This window comes from Theobroma cacao, chromosome 4 (genome assembly GCF_000208745.1).
Source record: "Theobroma cacao cultivar B97-61/B2 chromosome 4, Criollo_cocoa_genome_V2, whole genome shotgun sequence".
Lineage (NCBI taxonomy): Eukaryota > Viridiplantae > Streptophyta > Magnoliopsida > Malvales > Malvaceae > Theobroma > Theobroma cacao.
In genome coordinates, this window is record NC_030853.1 from 16,336,523 (window position 1) to 16,357,495 (window position 20,973).

Sequence of the window (20,973 nt, forward strand, 5' to 3'; positions counted from 1 at the left end):
CTTCCTTCTTCCACTTTCATTTTCCAGCAAAACCAAAAAAAAAAACCCAAAAACCATGCAAACATCGCAACTCCAAAACCCCTCTCTTCTGTATGACATAATTATCTTAGGAGCCTCAGGCTTTACTGGCAAATATGTAGTAAAAGAGGCCTTAAAATTTCTCAACACACCGGCTTCTCCTCTTAAAAATTTAGCCATTGCTGGTCGTAGCCATGAGAAGCTTGTTAGGACGCTTCAATGGGCAGCTCATCCTAACCCCCTTCCTCCATCTGTTAGTATTATCACTGCTGATACTACTGACCGACCTTCTCTTTTGAGTCTTTGTAGGCAAACTAAGGTTTTGCTTAACTGTGTTGGGCCTTTTAGGATCCATGGTGAGCCTGTTGTTGCTGCTTGCGCCTCTTCTGGGTACTCTTTTGGCCTTTTTCGAAGTTTTTAATATTCTTGTTTGTGTATTTGAAGTTTCAGATTTGTTGTTAAATGGTGCAAAATTGGGTTTTATTTTTTTTTTGGGTTCTTGAGTGCTAATGATGTATAAATGTGTGATCCATTAGCTTTTATTTATGGATTTTTATTGTTAAAATGAATGTTATATTCAGAGCATGTTGGAAATGAATGAATCTTCAATCTTGAGAGTAAAGACCTTGGATAGGATACCAATATTTGGGGTATTTAGCAAATTAGGGGATGATAATGTTGTTGGCCCTGCCCTTTCTGCCCCGGCTTCTTTTTTTGGTCTCTAGAAAGTTATTGCTAATCTTGATTATGTAGAGGCATGTATTTGGTTTATTGCCAAATGGTGGAAATGTTGGGTTTTGAAGGATTCTGGATGTCGATGATGCATAAAGTTATGATCTTTTAGTTTGTTCGCTGAACAGTTACTGTTGAAATAAGTGTTATTAGATAATTGAGATGGGTGGAAATAGGCTGTGAAAACGAAATCTTGAAAGTGAAAGCCTTCAATAGGCTAATGATTCTTGGGAAGGCTTCTGAATTACATGATAATTGATGGTTTTACAAGTGACATTAAGTTTAGAGAGACTTTCTGCCTGTATGGTGTCATCTGTTAACTGATGGAATCTCATGCTACTATTGCATACATAATTGGGTATTGGATACATATTCTTATGTTCCTGTCGTACACTTGTAGCTTAGTTATATTGTTGGTTCATGGTAATGATAAGTACAGTAGTCAGTAGCTTAATGTATTGTAAAATTAATCATCTTTTTCCCACATTTAGTTTTGCTCTGTCTATAATTTCCTTTTTGCTTTGATATGCCTTGCACTCTATTTAGATGAGGATTAAAATTGAATTGAATTAGTTGAGTTATCAGAAGTATTTAATCAGTTGAATTAGTTGTTCTGACCATTAATCTCTCTAATTTAAAATTTTTGATTATAATAAATTCCAAAGTAATATATTTAATTGTTTTTTTATTATGCTAGGTGTGATTATTTGGATATAAGTGGGGAGCCTGAGTTCATGGAAAGAATGGAGGCAAAATACCATGAAAAGGCTGTGGAGACAGGTTCTTTGGTTGTTTCAGCATGTGGATTTGATTCCATTCCTGCTGAAATGGGTTTTATGTTCAATTCCAGGCAGTGGGTGGCCCCTGCTGTACCAAACCATGTCGATGCGTATGTGAGTTTGGAGTCTGATAAAAGAATTGTTGGGAACTTTGGAACATACGAATCAGCAGTTTTGGGTGTTGCGAACATGGATAAGCTGCAGGAATTCAGGAGTTCTAGACCTAAGAGACCTAGACCAGTGGTGAGCAATTGTTCTCCATTTTCTTTTGCTTAGAGATACCCTAGTGGTTCATTGTTTAACAAAGACATCAGTTGCTGCAGGACGGCTATTATGATTTTCTAAATATTTAGGAATTCAATGGTGGTTTGCTTTGTTTTAGTTTCCAACCTCATCTCACTATAAGTGATTTTTTTCCTTATTGTAGTATTATTTAATTATATCCTCTAGTTGGTTAGTTTGGAAATTGAGGAGGACAAATAACTTGTGGATCTTAGTTATACAAAATGTCAGATTTAAGGAAATCAAGCTTCATTAATCTTGTCCTAATGCAACTATTGGCCTTCTTCTTTTGGGTTTACAGCTGTTGACGGCAACTAGATCTGGGGCCTGCTCATTTTACCTTCTATATTTTATAGATTTTACTTCATCATTCCTAAATATGTTTGGCTTTGTGGGTCATCCCTAAGTAGGAAGGCAGATCCTAAACAGGTTTTATTTGCACTGCTATACAATGTGCAAGCACCTTCATTATGATGCTCAGTGGCACCTGGTTTGCTTGTAGTATCGATCAAGGAAGGCAAGTTGCTACTACCTTTTGTAGCAGCACATATCACCGACTATGATGGCAGATGTGCTACTGATGACTAAAACACGGTGGTGGGAACATTAATGGTGAAAATGAAGCCAAAGGCACATGTTGGTGGTAGCACTGGTTGTACCATGGTAGCCACTTCTTCCTTCACCACCATCCCATGAAGTAGTCATGATTGGTGGTAATGGCCATGGAGTAGGAATAGGTGGCTGAAGTGATGAAGGAGTCTGTACCTGTGGCAAATGCTTTGAAGATGTTGGTAGGGTTGGAAACCTAGGGCTAGGTGGCTGCAGTAATAAATACTGATGGTAACATATCTTTGGGTATATAGATAATAATGGTAGTTGCTGTGTTGTTGGTAGTGATGGTGCTGATGTTCATGGAAAGACCATGGTGTATGCATTTTTATATTGGAGGTATTGGTTCTTACTTCTTACAGCACAGAGATTTATATTGTAGGAATAATGGTACTAACAGCAACAAAAGTGATGAGGTTACCGGTGAAATTTACATTGATCGGCTGGTATTGGAGTGGTAATAATAGTGCTGGGATTGGTTGGCAGAAGTGCTGAGCTAGCTGCAGTTGGAGGCAGAGGTGGGTGGATAATGGTGTTGCCTGTGATAGCATCTTTTGACGTAGTTCAATATTTGACATGGGCATTGCTATTAGTTTTGAATTTATGTGGGATTGGATTTCATATTTCTCTCTGGTATTCTATGGTTAAAATATAATCATTTTTGCAATATAATGCACCTGAGGTTGAGTATGAGAAAATACAGTTTGTAATTGTGCTTATTTTTTACCCTGTTGCTAGTAGAAGTCATAAACCCTTGTGCCAAAAGGTTGGTGTGATGCTGTGAAATCAAGACTTATGTGAATCCCACCAGGGGCTTCTTGAATGATGGATCACGTTATTAATTAAGTCTTAGGCTTTGGAATTATGTTATCCTTAAGTTGAATCTTACATATTCAAAATTAATAATTACGAGTTTCTAAAAGATTTATCTTATGGTGTCCAGTAACAATGGTTTACTTGCATGGTTGCAGATTCCTGGTCCACCTCCTTCCAGAGGACCAATGATAGAACACCAGGAGAAAATCGGACTTAAGGCCGTAAGGCTACCTTCTGCAGATGCTGTAGTTGTTCGAAGGACTCTTGTTACTCTGATAGAGAACCCCCATGGCCTACCTGGGGTTAATGAAAGTGTTGAACATAGTGACAAGAGGGAGGCCTTCTGGTCATCAGTGAAGCCAGCTCATTTTGGCGTGAAAATAGGATCTAAGTCCTTGTTGGGCATCTATCGGATCATCGGAGTGGGGATGTTCATTGGTCTCTTAGGCAGAACTTCTTTTGGGAGGTGGCTTCTCTTGAAATTTCCCTCATTTTTCAGCCTTGGATGGTTTCGAAAGAAGGGTCCCTCTGAGGATGAGGTAAGAAGTGCATCATTTAAGATGTGGTTTGTTGGATATGGTTTTAGTGACAGCAGTCTCGCTTCACAAGCAAACTCAAAACCTGACATGCAAATAATAACAAGAGTGATGGGACCTGAGATTGGCTATGTGACTACTCCCATAGTACTACTTCAATGCGCTCTTATACTTTTGAGCCAACGTGAAAGCCTGCCCAAGGGAGGAGCTTTTACCCCTGGGGTTGTATTTGGCCCACATCTCGAAGAACGGCTGCAAGAGAATGGAATATCATTTGATCTGATTTCAAAGTGTGCACTGCCTGCTTAAACTGGTAGCCTGGTGCGGACTTGCTCGTCTTTCTGGGAAATATAACAAAGCCATGGTCTTGGAACAATTTCCTTTCGATGAATAACATACCAACACTTGAAAATAATAAAATTCAAACTTGTTTCCAGTGAGTTCTGATTGTAATAAATGTCTGTGTTGCTGAAGCTATTTATTGTCTCTTCGACACAATTTCTTTAAAGCAAACTGAGGAAAAGCTCCCTTTGTAGTTGATGGAAAAATTGCGTAGGTCTCTTCTCTGTGAACAAGCCATGAGAAATGTGACAAAAGGTGGTAACACAAGCATAACAATTCCTTTGTCCCCCAGTCCTTTTCTAGCATGCCTGTGGCTATTCAAAACTAATTTTACCTCCCCATCTTTCCAACAAATCACACAAATGCGAGTCTAAATATAATGTACTGCTGAACTCTGCTTTCTTGAATGAAATTTTCTTTATTAGAATTTACAACCAGCCTTCCACTCTCCTGCTGCCCTGCCAGGGAATCTGAGTATTGTAGGGAAAGAACAAGCCTCCTGAAAAATTGGAGCCATTTTCCTTTCAAAAAATACCGGCCCTACTATGCCAGAGGTGTGAGGTGATTCAGATTACTTTTAAGACTCTTCAAAACAGTCTAAACCTATTTGCTTAGATTTCTGCTTCATGTCACTTGATTTAAGGGAACAGGTTGTCATCAATAGAATATGTACAAAAGCAAAATCTAGTCAATGCAAACACAAGGAAAATTGAGTTGCCCGGATTCACACAAAAATTAAGTTCTTTTTAATCGAAATTAAGAGAAATGAAGCAAAGAATGCATCTAAATTTTTTATACATTCTGAGAATATGATTTCAGATATATAGTGTTGGAATGACGTGAAACTCAGAGATAACAATTATCATACGCATCAAAAAATAAAAATTTAAACTTACTATGTCATGTTGTCACTCATGAATCATTTTGGTGGTTTTAATACAAACAAAACTAGAAGAGAAATAATAAAAAAATAATATTATCTTACCAAGTGATGTGGCTATCACGATGATACCTGTTCCTTGTCTAACCCATGAACACAACAAAAGGAGCAAAGAATTTGAGCCATTCAAATGCTTAACCTCCAACCATTGCACGCATGGTTACACTTGAACTTTTATAAGGAGGGAGCTTTCTCAATTATGCCTTTGTGTTAGTAAGGTGAACAACAACTTGTCCTCTCCGCATCACTCTCTTCTTAGCCGAAAAAAAAAGTTGGAAACTATTTTTCAAGTCACTTAAGAAAGTGTGCGGCTAGGCTTTCTTGTTAGTTTCCTGAGGACTCAAAAACCTTTAATGTTTCAGTTGTATTATGAGGAGTAGCTGAAAAGTAATATTGATGTTGAGGTTAATTAACTTCTTAAATTGCAAATAAGGCTTCAATATTATGACCTTTTATAATATTGGTACAATACTTAATTAAACCTTTTTAATTAAGTCATTGTAAATTAAAATTAAAATTAAATTAAATTTATTTTATTTATTTGCAATAAGGCTTTAATATTATAACTAATTATAATATTGGCCTTATACTTAATTAAATTTTTTTAATTAAGTCCTTAGAAGTTCAAAACCTAGTGTATGATATAAGTTCAAATCACACTCCCAATTTATTTCATAATGCAACTTATTATGTGTTCGCCATTAGGTTCCTTACATATTGACAATGGAAGTGAATTATAATTTTTATTAAATTAATTAATTCAATTCTATAGATTAAGATTGATATATAACAATGTATTATAACCACTCAATTGTTAGGAGAGTCAAAGGGTTCTTTGACAATCTTTCAGTGTACAGTCTATCAGTGTAATTCATTTTCTCATCATATATCCCGAAAATAATAAGAGTATGGTGCAGTGTCTACTCTTATTTAGGGATATCAACGGGTAAGGTACTTGTTAATTTCGAGGTACTCAAACCCTAACCCTATTAAAAATCAAATATCCTAACCCTATTAACTACTTGAATAATTTTAAAAATGATTACCATAACCCTAATACATTCCCACTATCCTCTAATTACCTTAACCTGTTTAAATACTTGATTAGATAAAAAAGTTATTAAAATCTTTTTCATGGATACCCAATTACCCAATTAACTATTCTAATCTCATAACTTCCCTTTAGATTTATGATGACATTTAGTACTTTACAATGCAATGTGATTATAGGTAATGTAATTACAAGCAATGTGATTACATAAAAGATAACATTGCATTGTTTGGTATATAAGTAATATAATGATTAAAATGCAGAGAAGATAATATTGCAGTGTTTGTTTTACAACTACTTTACAGGGTATGTAATGTTAATTTCTAAAACTATCCTTATATATTAAAATACAAGTTTAACATGTATTTTTTTATTGTTAATTTTTATATAATGTCATTTTTAAATATATTTTTAATGTCATATATTTTATTTTTCATTTCTTGTTACAGGTATATATTTTATTTTTAACATAATTTCTTATATTATATATTTTATTTTAATTTTTTTCTTTAAAAGATAGTATTTTATTTTTATTTCTTAATATGTTTTATGTGTATATATTAACGTGATAGCTTCCTCTCTTGTTTATGAATTTACTAGTAATGATGAATAGTATGAAAAAAGAAAAAAAAAACTCAAATTGTCTTTGCAATGCTAAAGGAAGAAGAAAAAAATGAGCAATACACAAATGTTCTCGTTGACACTGAATAACATCACATGAGATTTTTTTGTTCAAATTTTAGATATTAGAAAGACAGATCAATCAAGTCAAATAGAGCTAATTATTGCTGTCAGAATCTCCACCAGCCGTTGCATGTCGTGCAACAGACTGTAAATTCTTTGCTCCTCCTAGTTAGGCTACTAAGTTATAGCTACTCGAGTCTGTTTTTGCATTTCATCCCTACAAACCCTTAGGTAAGTATCCGCCTCCTGCTGCCTTGTTGAATTCTCATCAAATTGTTTGTTTGTTTGCTTAGAAAACGGAGGAGAACAAAGTGGGAAAAACAAACAGAAAACGATGCTTCCTTGTTGTATTATTTCTAGTGCCTTGGGTCTTGTCAAATATGCCTATTCTAAATTTTCACTCGAGCCAGGAATTGGAATTCTTTGTGTTACTTGGTTTTTGTCATTAAATTATGATATATCTGCTTGCCAAGAAACAAGATGGAGTACATATCTACTTCTTGTTGAAGATTAACCCAGAAATCCAACGTTTCTTGCCAATCAAGGATCAAATTGTTTTATTGATAAAACAAAAATATAAATATGAAGAAAACTCCAATTAAAAGAAAAAAACTCAATTTGAAAAATATAAAAAGAAGATAAAAAAAAGAGAAAGAAAAAGAAGAATGAGAGATTTCAATCCACAATTTTAGATGATGAAGAAGTAGGACCTTATTAGCTAGAAGAAGGAGGAGCGACTTTAGCAAAATAGAGAAGCAGCAAACCCTAAACCCCAAAAACGACAATGAATAAGATTTGAAAGGGATTGTGAATAATTTTTTTAAAAGATATTGGGTAAAAATATCCTTAAGAATATTGTAGAGTGTAATATAATGTGATTGTATTAGTTTTGGATTGCAATCACATTACATCCCTTGATTGCAATGTAATTGCATTGCAATCTTATATTGTAGTGGTCTGCTGCAAAACAAATACTGCAATGTAATTTAATTAGACACATTGTAAGAAATGTGTTCTCATTTCTCTCACACCAAATGCCACCTATATGTTATAAGTTTATATAAACAAAGTTATTATATTGTAATTGATAATTTTATGAGTTATAATTTTTACAATGTTAACACAAAATAGAAAAGAAATATATTTATATTTAAAGTACATATATATACACCACAACATACAAAAAAAATATTTTAATATATATAAAATAGTAATTATATTCCTTANATTCCTTATAAATGAATCTAATATATATATATATATATATATATATATATATATAAAGTATAATATTAAAAGATATTACAAGTTAATTAATAATTATAGTTTCATGAATTAATTTAATTAATTATACGAGTTTGTCCTTAATTACATAAAATTGAAAAAAATAACTAAGATTTAGAACTATTCTAATCTCACAACTTCTCTTTAGGTTTATATAAATTTATATAAACAAAGTTATATATATTATAATTAATAATTTTATAAGTTATAATTTTGTAATGTTAATACAAAATAGAAAATAAATATATTTATATTAAAAGTATATATATAATAGTAATTATATTCTTTTTTAATATATATTATTTATATTATTTAAACATAATTAACAATCTAATAATTTTTTAATTTAAATATACTAATGTTATCATATTAATAATTAGAGTAACTATATGTTTCATATATTTGTTAGGTTTTAACAAAAAAAATTACTTGTAAAGTTGGTAAAGTTGTAAAATTTTAATTTAATTATTAAAATAATAATAAAATATTGATAAATAGTAATCATATTCGGATAACGGGTACCCAAGGGGTGGTACTCGAACCCTACCCAAACCCGATACGGGTAGTACCTAAGGGGTGGTACCCAAACTTAGATCTGATAATTTTGAACACGATACATTAACACGACACGAGAAGACACAGGTTAAACAGGTTTTGAGTTTAGTTTTAACGTGTTTCGTGTCTTAACGCGTCAGACAAGACAAACACGTTTAAAACATGTTTAAACACGTTTACTTAATCGTATTATCGTATTTAAACGTATACGCGTGACACATTTATTAACCTATTAAAAATTAATAGTTAAAAACTATTTTAACCTTATATAAATAATTTTAAATAATTATTTTAATAAGTTTTTTTAATTTTATAAAGGGTATAATGTAATTATACATGCTCAACCCTAATTTTTAACTTTTAGTGATTATTTGATGTTATTATTATTTTTGTTTTATTATAATTATTTTTATAATTATAGATTTTAAATTTAAATAATAAAATTATATTTAATTATAAATATTTTTATTTAATCATGTTAAACGGGTTAATCGTGTTAAACGTGTTAATCGTGTTAAACGTGTTATTAATCGTATCGTGTCGTATATTGACACATTTAATAAATGTATTAATCGTGTCGTGTTGTGTTACACGTGTATTAAACGTGTACGTGTACATGTTTTAAATTTAAAACACGAATATTAAACGTGTCGTGTTCGTGTTTAGCCTTAACCTGTTTCATGTCTAATCATGTCTGACACGTTTACGATATGTTAACACGAATTGCCAAGTCTACCCAAACCCTACCCAAACTCTATATGGTAGTAAAATCACTACCTGAACTCGTCCCAAACTCAATTATAAGATACCTTAGCCCTATATAATCGGGTTGGATATCAGCGGGTACCTTATAACCAGGTGGCCATTGCCATCCCTACTCTTATTGATCTCCATAATCGTTCTTGAGGTTAGATTATTAGTTTTATAGAGACTTATGAAACTCTTTTTCATAATCTCCAAGTCGTCTTAGTCAAGGATTTCAATAAGCTAATATCAACCAAGAACTATTAGGATATGTCTCCTAAATCACTTGGAGTGATGATTCTTTTCTTGACTACACTCATTTGCCTTCATATGCTTTATGCTATACCCAAAAACATCTTGTTTTGACATCTTTAGTTAGGCACCTATAGAGATAAAATCAAAATATATCACTTCATATATAAGACAACCTAGTATTTCAAGTCTAGGGAGTATTTACACAACTTATATATGAGAAGTATTATATAAACACTTGAGTGAAATACCAAATGCATTTCTCATGGCATGTCATGTTTAATTAATTTTCTCTCCTAGGCAAGCACCTACATTGTAGTTTCAAGTATTTTTATATTTCAACCTGTGAGATCGGTTGCTTACTTCTCAAGTAAAAAACATAGAATATATTAGTCTCTATATATCATTGATGTTCAGTTTCAATGATACATTGATCAGGAACATTTAGAGATTATGTTTTGATGTATAGAGATCTCATAACTGTAAACCATTACAGTTCTTTTGCAAAGCATATTAATCTCATGAACTTCATCTAATTAGACTTATAACCCATTGTAATTAATATCTTATTGATAAAGGAAAACTTCTAATAATTTAATATGAATGATATTGTTACATGATTGTAATTAAGTCTTAACCAATTCTAATTAACTGCAGGGCTCATCCTAACATATATTGTATCTATGTTCACAGTAGAGGTTTTGTGCAATAACAAGAGATTCATTGAGCATATGAGATTCCCTCCAACCAACAACAAAACTTAAGCATCAGAATTATTTGATATGCTCGTTGAAGGGTATCTAGGAAAAGATATGAGAGAGAAAAGAATATAATATATTCTGTGAAAAAGCATTTTCCTTAATCTTTCTCTAAGAATCAGTGCTTAACGTATATGCCACAACTTTGCTGAGTAAGGCAGCAAGAATAAAACTCATGCAGAGGTACCAGAAGGCTAGAATCCTGTCAAAGGTACATAGTAAGAATCCCCTCATTAATGTTAGTCCCATATTTCGAGATTGAGATTGGATGATTAGGTAATATTATAGGATTCTATGTCAGCCTGTGAAAATTATATTGCAACTACTGGTTTCCAAAAAACGATGACAAATTTATGGTAAAAAGTTGAAAAGGAAAGAACTAGGAATGATGGTATTTGGTAGGAGCACTCCTTGGCTTTTTCTCTACCACATAAGTAGATAATATAAGAGATATTGAAGCATGTATAGTGTTTTCTTTGAACCTGTGGGTAGAAGAGAATATAAATGTGGGGTTTCTTACTATGTATTTGACAGTAGCTGAAGGAGAAGAGCCAGATGCAGGGCTTTGGCAATCTGCCAAGAGACTTGTTCCTCGAAGTCTGTCTCCGCCTGCCAGTAGAATCTTTGACGCGATTCAGGTGCGTTTGCAAATCATGGTATGCTCTCTTTAAGAATCCTAAATTCATTTCCATGCACCTTAGCTATAACAGCAGCAACAATGAATTTGTTCTTATCAAGCGCTGCCTCCTAACATGCTTAGGAAAGAAAGTAAATATGTTCTCATTGGTCAGCAGCAAGGACTTTTCTTTTGCAAATGTAGCTGTTGATTTACCCTTGTATAAGAAAGAGCCATATCTACAGCTTTTGGGTCACTGTGATGGCATTATTTGTCTATCAAATTATAGAGATGACATAGTTCTATGTAACCCTGCTACCAAAGAATCCACGGTTCTCCCGAAATCCTGTCTCCCCTGTTTTTCATCGAACCCAAATTTGATTCCCCGAACGAATGCCCTGGGATTTGGTTATGACCTGAAAAATCAACAATACAAGGTGGTTAGGATTGTGTCATATTTGGAGGAGTTTGGTGACCACAGCTTACCCCAACTTTCCATGGTGGAGGTATACACCATGGGAACTGATTCCTGGAGAGAAGTCAAGAATGTCAAGGTCTCTGCCAATGTCCAATACTGTCCAATTCCATGTTTTGACACCTACTTCAATGGAGCATTTCATTGGCATGCTATGGACTACAACAATAATGAAGTCATCCTTTCATTCGACATGGGAGAAGAGGAGTTCCAAAACATATCAATGCCAGATTTTCTTTCCGTTTATGATCATTCCATCTGCAGGAGTCTCCTGGTGTGGAATGGTTGCCTTGCTTTGATAGTCTATCCAGGAAAAGGAATTGAAAAATCATTTCAGATATGTGTGATGGAAAATTATGGGATGAAGGAATCTTGGACTAAAAAATTAACTATTGGACCTCTTGCAGGAGTTGAACGGCCATTGATATTTTGGCAAAATGATGAAGAGATTGTGATGGAAGGAACTGATGGACAGGCAGTGTCCTACAACTTCATCACAAAAGACATCAAGAATCTTCGAATTTATGGGGTTCCAAAATCGTTTCAAAGTCTTACTTATGCAAATAGCCTTGTCTCAATCAGGAGAGGGAATCAATGCTTGATGAAATAAGTTATTATCGGTCATGAATAATTAAGAGGTGGTTCTGTTTGATTGACACTTTCATTATTATTTTTTTTAACTTTTACTGTGATTAACTATGCTATTTTTTTCCCCGACCAATCACTTCTGCATAGTACAAAAATGTCAATCTTTTTAGTCTCCTTGCCCACTGGGGAGCAAGTGTCATTTTCTCAAAATTTGTGGATTCTTGGCGGTTAGGATAATGTTGTCCACTCTCCTTGTGAAGTACATTATCAGAGATTGATATTTTCAATTACTTGTGTCACAAATAAGCGAACCTTTTGCATCCTGGGGAGAGGAAAAGAAGAGTAACTTTGATAAATGACAACAAAATTATCCTATCTTACATTTATTTATCTACACCAAATATGACATGATATAATATTTAGAAGAAAAATTCTCAGTATAAGATGAGATCTTTCTCTTAATTCTTTAATGATCTTATTGATCTTGTTTGTTTGTTTGTTTTAAGTTTTGGTTTAGGGCATAAATTATCTAAAAAAGAAAGACATAAGATATAAAATCATATGTCTTACTTTTTTTTTTTTGTTTTGAGAAACGAAAACTTAGAATTTTAGTTTCTGGGTAACTATTATGTATTTATTATTAAATACAAATTATTAGATATAATTATATTTTATTTTAATCTTAAATATGTATTTATTATAAGATAAGAAAAAATGAGATAAGATCGTAAACTCTTTTTTAGAGAGAAAGATCTTATCGATATATTTATCTCTTTTTTGTATTTATTTTATAACAATAAATCATATGAGGGAGAGATTTTACATATCAAATTAAACAAACCCATTATACATCTTATTTGGAATATATATACAATAGGGTGATGATATAAATGCTTGCTTTCTTTTTTTTTTTTGGGTGCAAATTATAAATGCTTACAAATTTAAAGCTAAAATCACTTTAAATTGTCTTTCTTAAAAATAACTGTGGGTATATATTAGGAGAAAATTACAGATAAGTTTGGGAATATTAGTAATAAACCGTGTGCCGCACATTTAAGTTGATTTCTTCTATCCTCTCTTTTTTTTTTTGGACTTGCTTTGATTAAGACATTTACTCCACTTGTTACCAAATGAAAGAAAATGGAAGGAATTAGCTAAACGAATAAAAGAAAAAACCTTGATGTGACGCTAATTAGAGGGAGGAAAAGATACAAATTTGTATCTTACCATATCTGTGTACATATTACGTAGTACAATCATCAAAGCACACAGTATCTTCTTAAAAAAACTACCCACACCCACACACACACACACAATATAAAAAGCAAATAAAATTAAAAAAAATAATGCATTTTAAATGAACTTAGGATGAGGTGAGGTGATATTTTCAAAACTTATCATTGCCATGCCTTATCCAATACCTATCTTTCAAGCAAAAAGGTCCCTTCATTTCAAGATGGGGTGATACACCATTTGACAACAACTTGATTTCATCATCATCATCATCTCTACTCTTGGTATGTGTAACTTATCAATTATATGGATTGACACAAAAATAAAAAAAAAGAAAGAAGAAGTGGTCCAATTGATTTCCATGAATGACTAAAAGAGAGAAATGGGAATCTCATCATTTCTTTTCAGAAAGTGCCCACTTCACCCTACTTTAGTCTTCTCAGGCCAAACTACCCAAGTATAATAAGGAAATAAACATAAATACTAATGCACTGTTCCAACAAGATCTAGGGTAACCTTAAAAAACAGAAACTTCCAAACCCCAAACCTTAGCACCTGCAAGAAAGAAACAACATTCCTAGGAAACAACAAAGGACTTATCATGATTCTTCCCGTTTGAGAAATATCAGCATAGAAGACTAGAATGTCCCTCAAAATATCTTGAAGTTACAAAGGGGTTCAAAAATCCAAATGTTAGTGAAAATCAATTAAGTTTTACACATTTACTATAAAATATTGGAATATGCAAAGATTAGAGCAAGTTAGAGAAGATATTTGTGACATATTAAGTGAGTTGGCTTAGATTGAAAGAAAAATTACTAAGAGTTTCTAATTTTTTATGCTATTTGCTTGTGTAATTGATGAGGTTATAAAATTAAAGTAACTACGTTTAGGATGAACAGTTATTTCATTTAGTGTTCATTATTGAGAGCATCTAATAAAGTCTCAATTATGGAAGCATCTAAATAGTAGGAGTACCTAATACAATTATTAGCAGTGGAAGTATTCAAAACAGGCATTAATCTAAATGATTATCAATTCTTTTTGATCAACACTTGGCACCAGATTTTGTGTTAGAACAGTTTGCACTTTTCACACCCATAAAAACCCTATCATTCCTTAGGTGTAAAAGTCTTTTAACCAGTTTAATAATCTTTTCATTTTTTTGTCTTTTAACCAGTCTTGGCAGGAACAAAATCCCTTGTTTCCTTCCTGTCACTATGTGCACATCCAAACGTAGTGGAACAGTTTTTATTCAGGTTGGGAAGTAATAATAACTCAAAAGGGTATCTATCTAGTAGAAGAATCTCTAGTAGTACATGGAATAGCCTTTCCTTTTCAAAGACAGTGTCAGTACGTGTAGCGTTTTCCTTTCCTTTCCCATGGATATTTGGATAATGATGTGCTGACAAACAATACAACTCCAAAACCAAAAACCATGAGTGAAAACCGTCACCCCTTCACTCCGCACCTCTCATTATTCCCTTTTATTTTCCTTCTTCCGTCTTCTTTTCATGTCATCATCTTCTTCTTCACAACAATTTCCTTATCTTTCCTTCTACTTTTTTATTCTCCATCTTTTGTAGAAAAAGCTTGAAACTATCAATTCCTTGTTTGGCCTACAGCTTTACCAGACACAATCCTTGAAACCCAATTTTCCTTGATGCTATGGGAGCCAATTAAGGTATAATTGATTTCACTGATTTTAATTTCCTTTAACATGTTTGTTTATTGAATTTTTCTTCATGAATGTTCATAAACTTGAAAGGGTATTGTTTGAATAATTGTTAGAACAAAACCACAAAGTTTCCTTATATGTTTGTATTTGTTGGAAACAGACAAAAATAAACTGTTATGGGAAAGAAGGACTCTGGTATATGCTAAAAAATTTTTGCTGTCATCTTAATTTGGAAGAAAGGGTCGTTTTTGAAAATTTGAGATGCTGCCAAGGGTGTTTTGGTGAATTTCTATTATTGATTGCAGTTTGGTAAATAGAGCTGTATTTGGACAGTAGTAGGATATATGTATACATATATATATATGTATATATATTTCTAATTCTTTGTTGTAAAGTACCAAGGAAAATATGCTGATGTTATAGTGGCACGTGTCATCATGTGGAGACTTATGGAGCAATAACAATGGGACAAAAGATATCCAAACAATTTAGTGGCAGAGGGAGACTAGTTCAGGTGGCTTGGTTTTATTGGTGCTTTTTGTTAGGCTTGTTTGCTTTGGGCCTTGCTGTATTGATGATACGATCAAAATTTTGTTTTCTTTCATTAAGTTCAATTCTTGGAGTCTTAGCTTTACTAAGGAATTGAGAAATTAAGCATATGCAAAATTAGGATTTCTAGTTTTTAAGGTTTGCTTTTAAATTTTGTTAATTGGTTAATTTGTGGTGGGTAGCAGTAGACCATAGGCGAGAGGGTGAGGTGAATATCTGTATTTGGAGGCTTAACTCAAATTTTTATGGAGACAATTTGGATCAGAATTGGACATATTGATGTAGAGGAAAGATAGAACGATGAACCTTGGCCAAAAAAGCAAACAAAAAAAAAAAAAGATAGGATGATGAATGAGGGTTGGATATCATATATGATTCTGAATTTGAGGCATTTGAAGGCAGGGGCCATAAATCTTTCAAAAACGTTATTTTACATTGCTTAACTTTTTCATTATCCTACACTATTTTACAAACATATGTATAATTTTGCTTTAGTTACTCAACCATGCATGCTATATCACTTAGTATTTTCGAAGGGCCTTTTGTTGAAAATTCACATATTACGACTGTACTTCATGTATGGGAGGGTTAGTATATTGATGCAAATGGAACTTATATGATAGTTGTCATCGAGTCAAGTGCACGATAAACCACTTAAATACATTCATCTTCATATCTATAAATGTTTTATAATAGAGCTTTTTTGAAGTTGTAATTTGATGAGATCCTAGTTTTCTTGAATCGGTTACTTATAGTCACACTTTTCAGAACCCAAATTTGTTAACAGAATTGTGAAGCACAGCACCACCCTACCTTTAGAAACAACAGAGTCAACATGTTTTAACCATTTCCAGCAGACAAAGCTTTGAGTGAAGCATGAGTGTGGCTGATTATGCCTATTGACAAAACCAGCCCCAAGAGACAAGAAGGCTAGAAAAATGTCTAACAAAGCAATCACAGCCTACAAAGAAATCTGAATAAAAAACCATAAAAAGAAAGCAGGGAACCCTTGTGCTTAAAAGGTCCTGGCTACCCATTCTAGTTATCTATTACTCTTATGGCTGCATGAATTTGATTTTCCCAAATCATTATTAGCAAGAAAGATGAGGAAGGTCATTTGAACACTTTTAGCATGCATTTTCCAACAAGAGTGACAGAATACTTTTGGATATGTAATTAACAAAATGAGAAGACTAAAGGTTTATGGAGTTATTGAATTCCTTTGATATTTTGGAAAAATGATGAGATTCTCGGGGAAGGCAATGGTGGAGGTGTTGTGTCCAACAGTTTTGGCAAACAAAAATTAACAATCTTCCAATTCATGGGTTCAGAATATTGTTCACAGTTTTTGTTTATATGGATAGCCTTGTTTCAGTCAGAGGAGGGAATCAAATGCTTGATGGAGTACAGGTAAATATGTTTAAGAGCCTCTGGTTTTTCTATTATTTAGCTTGGTAGTGTGTTCAACAGATTTGGGATTGAAATCAATTTCATTGCTTAGTTGAAGGGACTGAATAGAACCTATCGCTTTGCATATTCTTAACTGTCTATGAAGTGGAGTATTAAACAAAGATAAGTATAGTTTTCAGCGACCATTATCGTATTGCCCTTTTAGATCAGATGTTTTACTCTAAATCTTATTGAGTTCTTTTTGTCATTGAAAAATATATTTACTTCTATCTGGGACCAGTCGGGAAAATATAGGAGGAAATGACCTTCCAACTTTGGTGGAAAGAGTATCACACTGTTTGCGGTAGGGAAAGCTTGCTGATGCTCTTTCCTTTACATATATCAGTACTTCAAAATGTTTATTCAATACATAGCAGGACTTAAAATTTTTAGTCATGACCTTTTTTCTCAATTCGCGATTTTTATTGAAACTAGATATTTTCACTCTTATGACCAGATTTTTGAGGCACCATGTCATCGAGCTTTCAATTTTGTGAAGAAAAAAAAAAAGTATCGGGTTTATTTATTTTCAGATCACCTATATAAGAACCTCATTCCTGAGTATCTATGTTAAAAAGCTCTAGGAATCACCCAAATTTTGTGCACACTTTTCTCAGGAGTATAATTTTTGAAGCAATGTAAATATGTGACATACCTCTTGAAACATTTGTGACGTGTTTTTTTCAATAATAATGGCCACATTTTGCTAGAACTGTGTGTTGAACTCTAAGAGATAAAGAGGAAAATCATAAGCAGTGACAATAACATTTCAATCATAAGATGGCGGAAGAGCAAAAAGATTTTCTTTCATAGGCATTGCCAAGGAAAAGCAAATGTTTCTCTGTCCTGACAAGTGCCCTTCTCTTAGATTGATAGACAGAAAATGTACTCAAAAGCACTTCTCTCTGTTACTGTGTTTATTTTCTTTACAGAAATATGCATTAAACTCCTGAACCAACTGTATCAATAGCAAAAGTCAAGCATCTGAATTATTTTAAATGCTCATTAAAATTCTTTTGAAAGAAAGAAAAGAATATGATGACACAAGATTTCCCCAGGAATCTGTGCTTAAAGTATATGCCCCAACTTTTAGAGAAGGCAGTAAGAAACAAAACTCACCCACCAAGTTTGGAATACTAATGAATTCGTAATCATCAAGTTTTGAGATAGTGAAACAGCACCATGCCAGTCCCAGTTTCCACATTGGGATTGCATGATTTGGGAGTGTAAGATTCAAGGACTTTTAATTCTATGATTGCAGGGCTAAGGAAAGAAAAACAATTCTAACACGATTATCAGTTTCAAAAACTGATGCTAAATTGATGGTAATAACTGAAAGGAAAAGAAAGCAGGTATAATATTTGGTAAGTTCTGCCATACAACTATTACTATTCTTATCTTAACCTGTTTTTTAAAGCTCTCCAAGATTTGCTATGGCAAATGCTTATTGATGCAGGTATATTTTTCGGGGAAACCATGAGTTTCGACAAGAGTATAAGCATGAGTTTTTGATAATAATGTGCACATGCAGGGTTTTGGCTTCTCTAGTTATTGACTATAGGGAAGGAGAAAAGCAAAAAGAACCTAGAATGGAGGGCTTTGGTGATCTGCCAAGAGACTTGTTCCTTGAAATCCTCTTACGGTTGCCAGTGGAATCTTTGATGCGATGCAAGTGCGTTTGCAAATGTTGGTACACTCTCATTCGCAATGCTAAATTCATTGAATTGCACCTTAAGTACAACTGCAACAACAATGTATGTGTCCTTCTCAAGCGCTGCCTTCTGACATGCTTAGGGAAGAAAGAAAATATGTTGTCTTTGGTCTGCAGCAACGGTTTTTCTTTTGTAAATTTAGATGTTGACTTGTCTTTGTATAAGAAGGAGCCATGTTTGCAACTTTTAGGTCATTGTGATGGCGTTATCTGTCTATCAAATTACAGGGATGATATAGTTCTATGTAACCCTGCAACTAGGGAGTCCATGGTCCTCCCCCAGTCTTGTCTCCCTTGTTCTCCATCAATACCAAATTTGATCCCGCAAACCAGTGCCTTGGGATTTGGTTATGATGCAAAAAGTCACCACTGCAAAGTTGTTAGGATAGTTTCATATTGGGAGGAGATAAATGAGAATGGTTTACCCCACCTTTCCAGGGTTGAAGTCTACTCTTTGGGAACTGGTTCTTGGAAAGAAATCAATGTTAAGGTCCCTGCCCATGTCTGGTATTCTCCATGTTTCGAAACATACTTTAATGGATCCTTTCACTGGCATGCTATGGATGATAACAGAAATGAAGTCATCCTTTCATTCCACATGGGAAATGAGGAGTTCCAAGTAATACCAATGCCAAGTTTTCTCTCCATGTATGATTATTCGATGTGTAGGAGTCTTTTGATTTGGAATGGGTGCATTTCTCTAATAATCTATCCAGGGAGGGGGATTGAAAAATCATTTGAGATATGTGTGATGAAGGAATATGGAGTGAGGAAATCTTGGACAAAAGTATTGACAATCGGACCTCTTAAAAGAGTGGAAAAGCCTTTGGTTTTTTGGAAAAATGATGAGATTCTAATGGAAGGCACTAACGGACAGGTGGTGTCTTACAACCTTAGGACCCAAGAAGTTAAGGATCTTCCAATTTATGGGGTTCCAAAGTCATTTGCTACTCTTGTTTACGTGAATAGCCTTGTTTCAGTCAAAGGAGGCTATCAAATGCTCGCTGAAGGAGATAATACAGGTGAAAAGGTTTCAACTCTTGTTATATTTTCTTTTGCACAAAGGTCTTTTTATATCTCTGTTACTTAGCATTGGAGATCCATAACAGATTTGCATCTTTTAAAATCATTTTTGCTGCATTTGTCTTAACCCTTTTGTTGCCCATTCAAAGAATTGAACATGCTTAAAGTTTTGCTATATATATATATATATACACCAACTATTTAGAATTTAGCACAGAAGAATTGTGAATTTTCCCAACCCTTTCTTCCTTTTCTAACATGGCCTAGAGGCATACAGGATGAGTTCCCAATTTGATTTGAGACATATTTTTTAGTCCATTACAAGTAAAGGTATAGTTTGTCTGTTAAAGGAAAGGCATCATTATTTTCCATAAAAGAGGTGTCATTTCTGCTAATGTTCATATTGTCTTGAAATACTTACATCCTTAGGCCTGTAAATTACTTGTAGCAGTACATGCCTTGGTAATTTGTTTCTTAGAACATATCATGGTTTAAAAGATATGTTGAAGCTACAAGAATTTTCTCTCGTGTATTTCTGCTAATCCTAGTTTTTGTCTTAGATTTTGGTTGGTGAAGGCTTTTCCACCCTGGATAACCTTCCGAAATGCTTCCTTCAGTATGAAGCAAAGGTTGAGAGCCCTGTACCATCATGAGTGAGACATACGGGGAGGATGGAAAGTCAATGTTGCCAGGTTCAATAAATAAGAAAGGAAAAATGAACAGAGAAATAATCTTCAGTGTACAGATGATATCATAAATGTACAGAAAAATTACCATCCTAAATTTGGGTTTATCAGAATCTTTGTGCTATAAATAAAGATTTTTAAGATCAATAAGTGTGGAATTTTTGAAATTTTTTTTGGTTTGGTAGAGCCAGGATAGTGTTGCCGATTCCTACCTTACTAAGTTCCGGTTGTTGATGTTGCCATTTATTCCTGTAGAAAATATTTAGATTTAGGGATTTGATGTTAGCCTAGACATTGATATAAAACAAATGTTCATAGCGTCAAAAAACATATGGAGGAGGGGAAGAAGACAAAGATGTGCAAGGTTCTGTTTTAGGATTTGGCTGCTGGGCATCGTTCTGTCTTCTTTTTTTTTCCACATTAATAACTAAAAAGATTTTTTATATTATCATCCTAGTCGTTCTTTACAATCACGATCTCTCCATAGACTGTCTTGTTCGATCCCAAACCTCCACAACCATTTAGTGAGCAAGATCTTATTTTTTATCTCCAGATCAATTAACCCAAGTCCTCCCTTGTTTCT

General features: G+C 33.5%; 3 protein-coding genes across 7 annotated transcripts; all 3 read left to right on the plus strand.

Moving 5' to 3' along the window:
- LOC18601591 (probable mitochondrial saccharopine dehydrogenase-like oxidoreductase At5g39410) lies at positions 56 to 4,320 on the plus strand. The gene is made up of 3 exons (XM_007032581.2): positions 56 to 408; positions 1,448 to 1,772; positions 3,392 to 4,320. The coding sequence occupies exons 1-3, from the start codon at positions 56 to 58 to the stop codon at positions 4,079 to 4,081; spliced, it is 1,368 nt and encodes a 455-aa protein (XP_007032643.1). The 3' UTR covers positions 4,082 to 4,320.
- LOC18601592 (F-box/kelch-repeat protein At3g06240) lies at positions 10,509 to 12,140 on the plus strand. The gene has a single exon (XM_007032582.2). The coding sequence runs from the start codon at positions 10,938 to 10,940 to the stop codon at positions 12,081 to 12,083; it is 1,146 nt and encodes a 381-aa protein (XP_007032644.2). The 5' UTR covers positions 10,509 to 10,937; the 3' UTR covers positions 12,084 to 12,140.
- LOC18601593 (F-box protein CPR30) lies at positions 14,683 to 20,540 on the plus strand. Of its 5 annotated transcripts, none has more exons than XM_018119824.1 (3): positions 14,683 to 14,978; positions 18,232 to 19,703; positions 20,265 to 20,540. In XM_018119824.1, the coding sequence occupies exons 2-3, from the start codon at positions 18,488 to 18,490 to the stop codon at positions 20,276 to 20,278; spliced, it is 1,230 nt and encodes a 409-aa protein (XP_017975313.1). In that variant the 5' UTR covers positions 14,683 to 14,978; positions 18,232 to 18,487; the 3' UTR covers positions 20,279 to 20,540. The 5 variants fall into 5 exon arrangements, with proteins under 5 accessions (XP_017975313.1, XP_017975316.1, XP_017975312.1 ...); XM_018119827.1 differs by having other exon boundaries at positions 14,685 to 14,978; positions 18,502 to 19,703; XM_018119823.1 differs by lacking the exon at positions 14,683 to 14,978 and adding an exon at positions 15,003 to 16,931 and having other exon boundaries at positions 18,502 to 19,703.

Coding starts and splice junctions, on each gene's coding strand:
- LOC18601592 (XM_007032582.2), top strand. CDS start 10,938: ATGCAGGGCTTTGGCAATCTGCCAAGAGACTTGTTCCTCGAAGTCTGT.
- LOC18601591 (XM_007032581.2), top strand. CDS start 56: ATGCAAACATCGCAACTCCAAAACCCCTCTCTTCTGTATGACATAATT. Junction 409..1,447: donor GCTGCTTGCGCCTCTTCTGG/GTACTCTTTTGG, acceptor TTATTATGCTAG/GTGTGATTATTTGGATATAA. Junction 1,773..3,391: donor CTAAGAGACCTAGACCAGTG/GTGAGCAATTGT, acceptor GCATGGTTGCAG/ATTCCTGGTCCACCTCCTTC.
- LOC18601593 (XM_018119823.1), top strand. CDS start 16,843: ATGGGTTCAGAATATTGTTCACAGTTTTTGTTTATATGGATAGCCTTG. Junction 16,932..18,501: donor AAATGCTTGATGGAGTACAG/GTAAATATGTTT, acceptor GTGCACATGCAG/GGTTTTGGCTTCTCTAGTTA.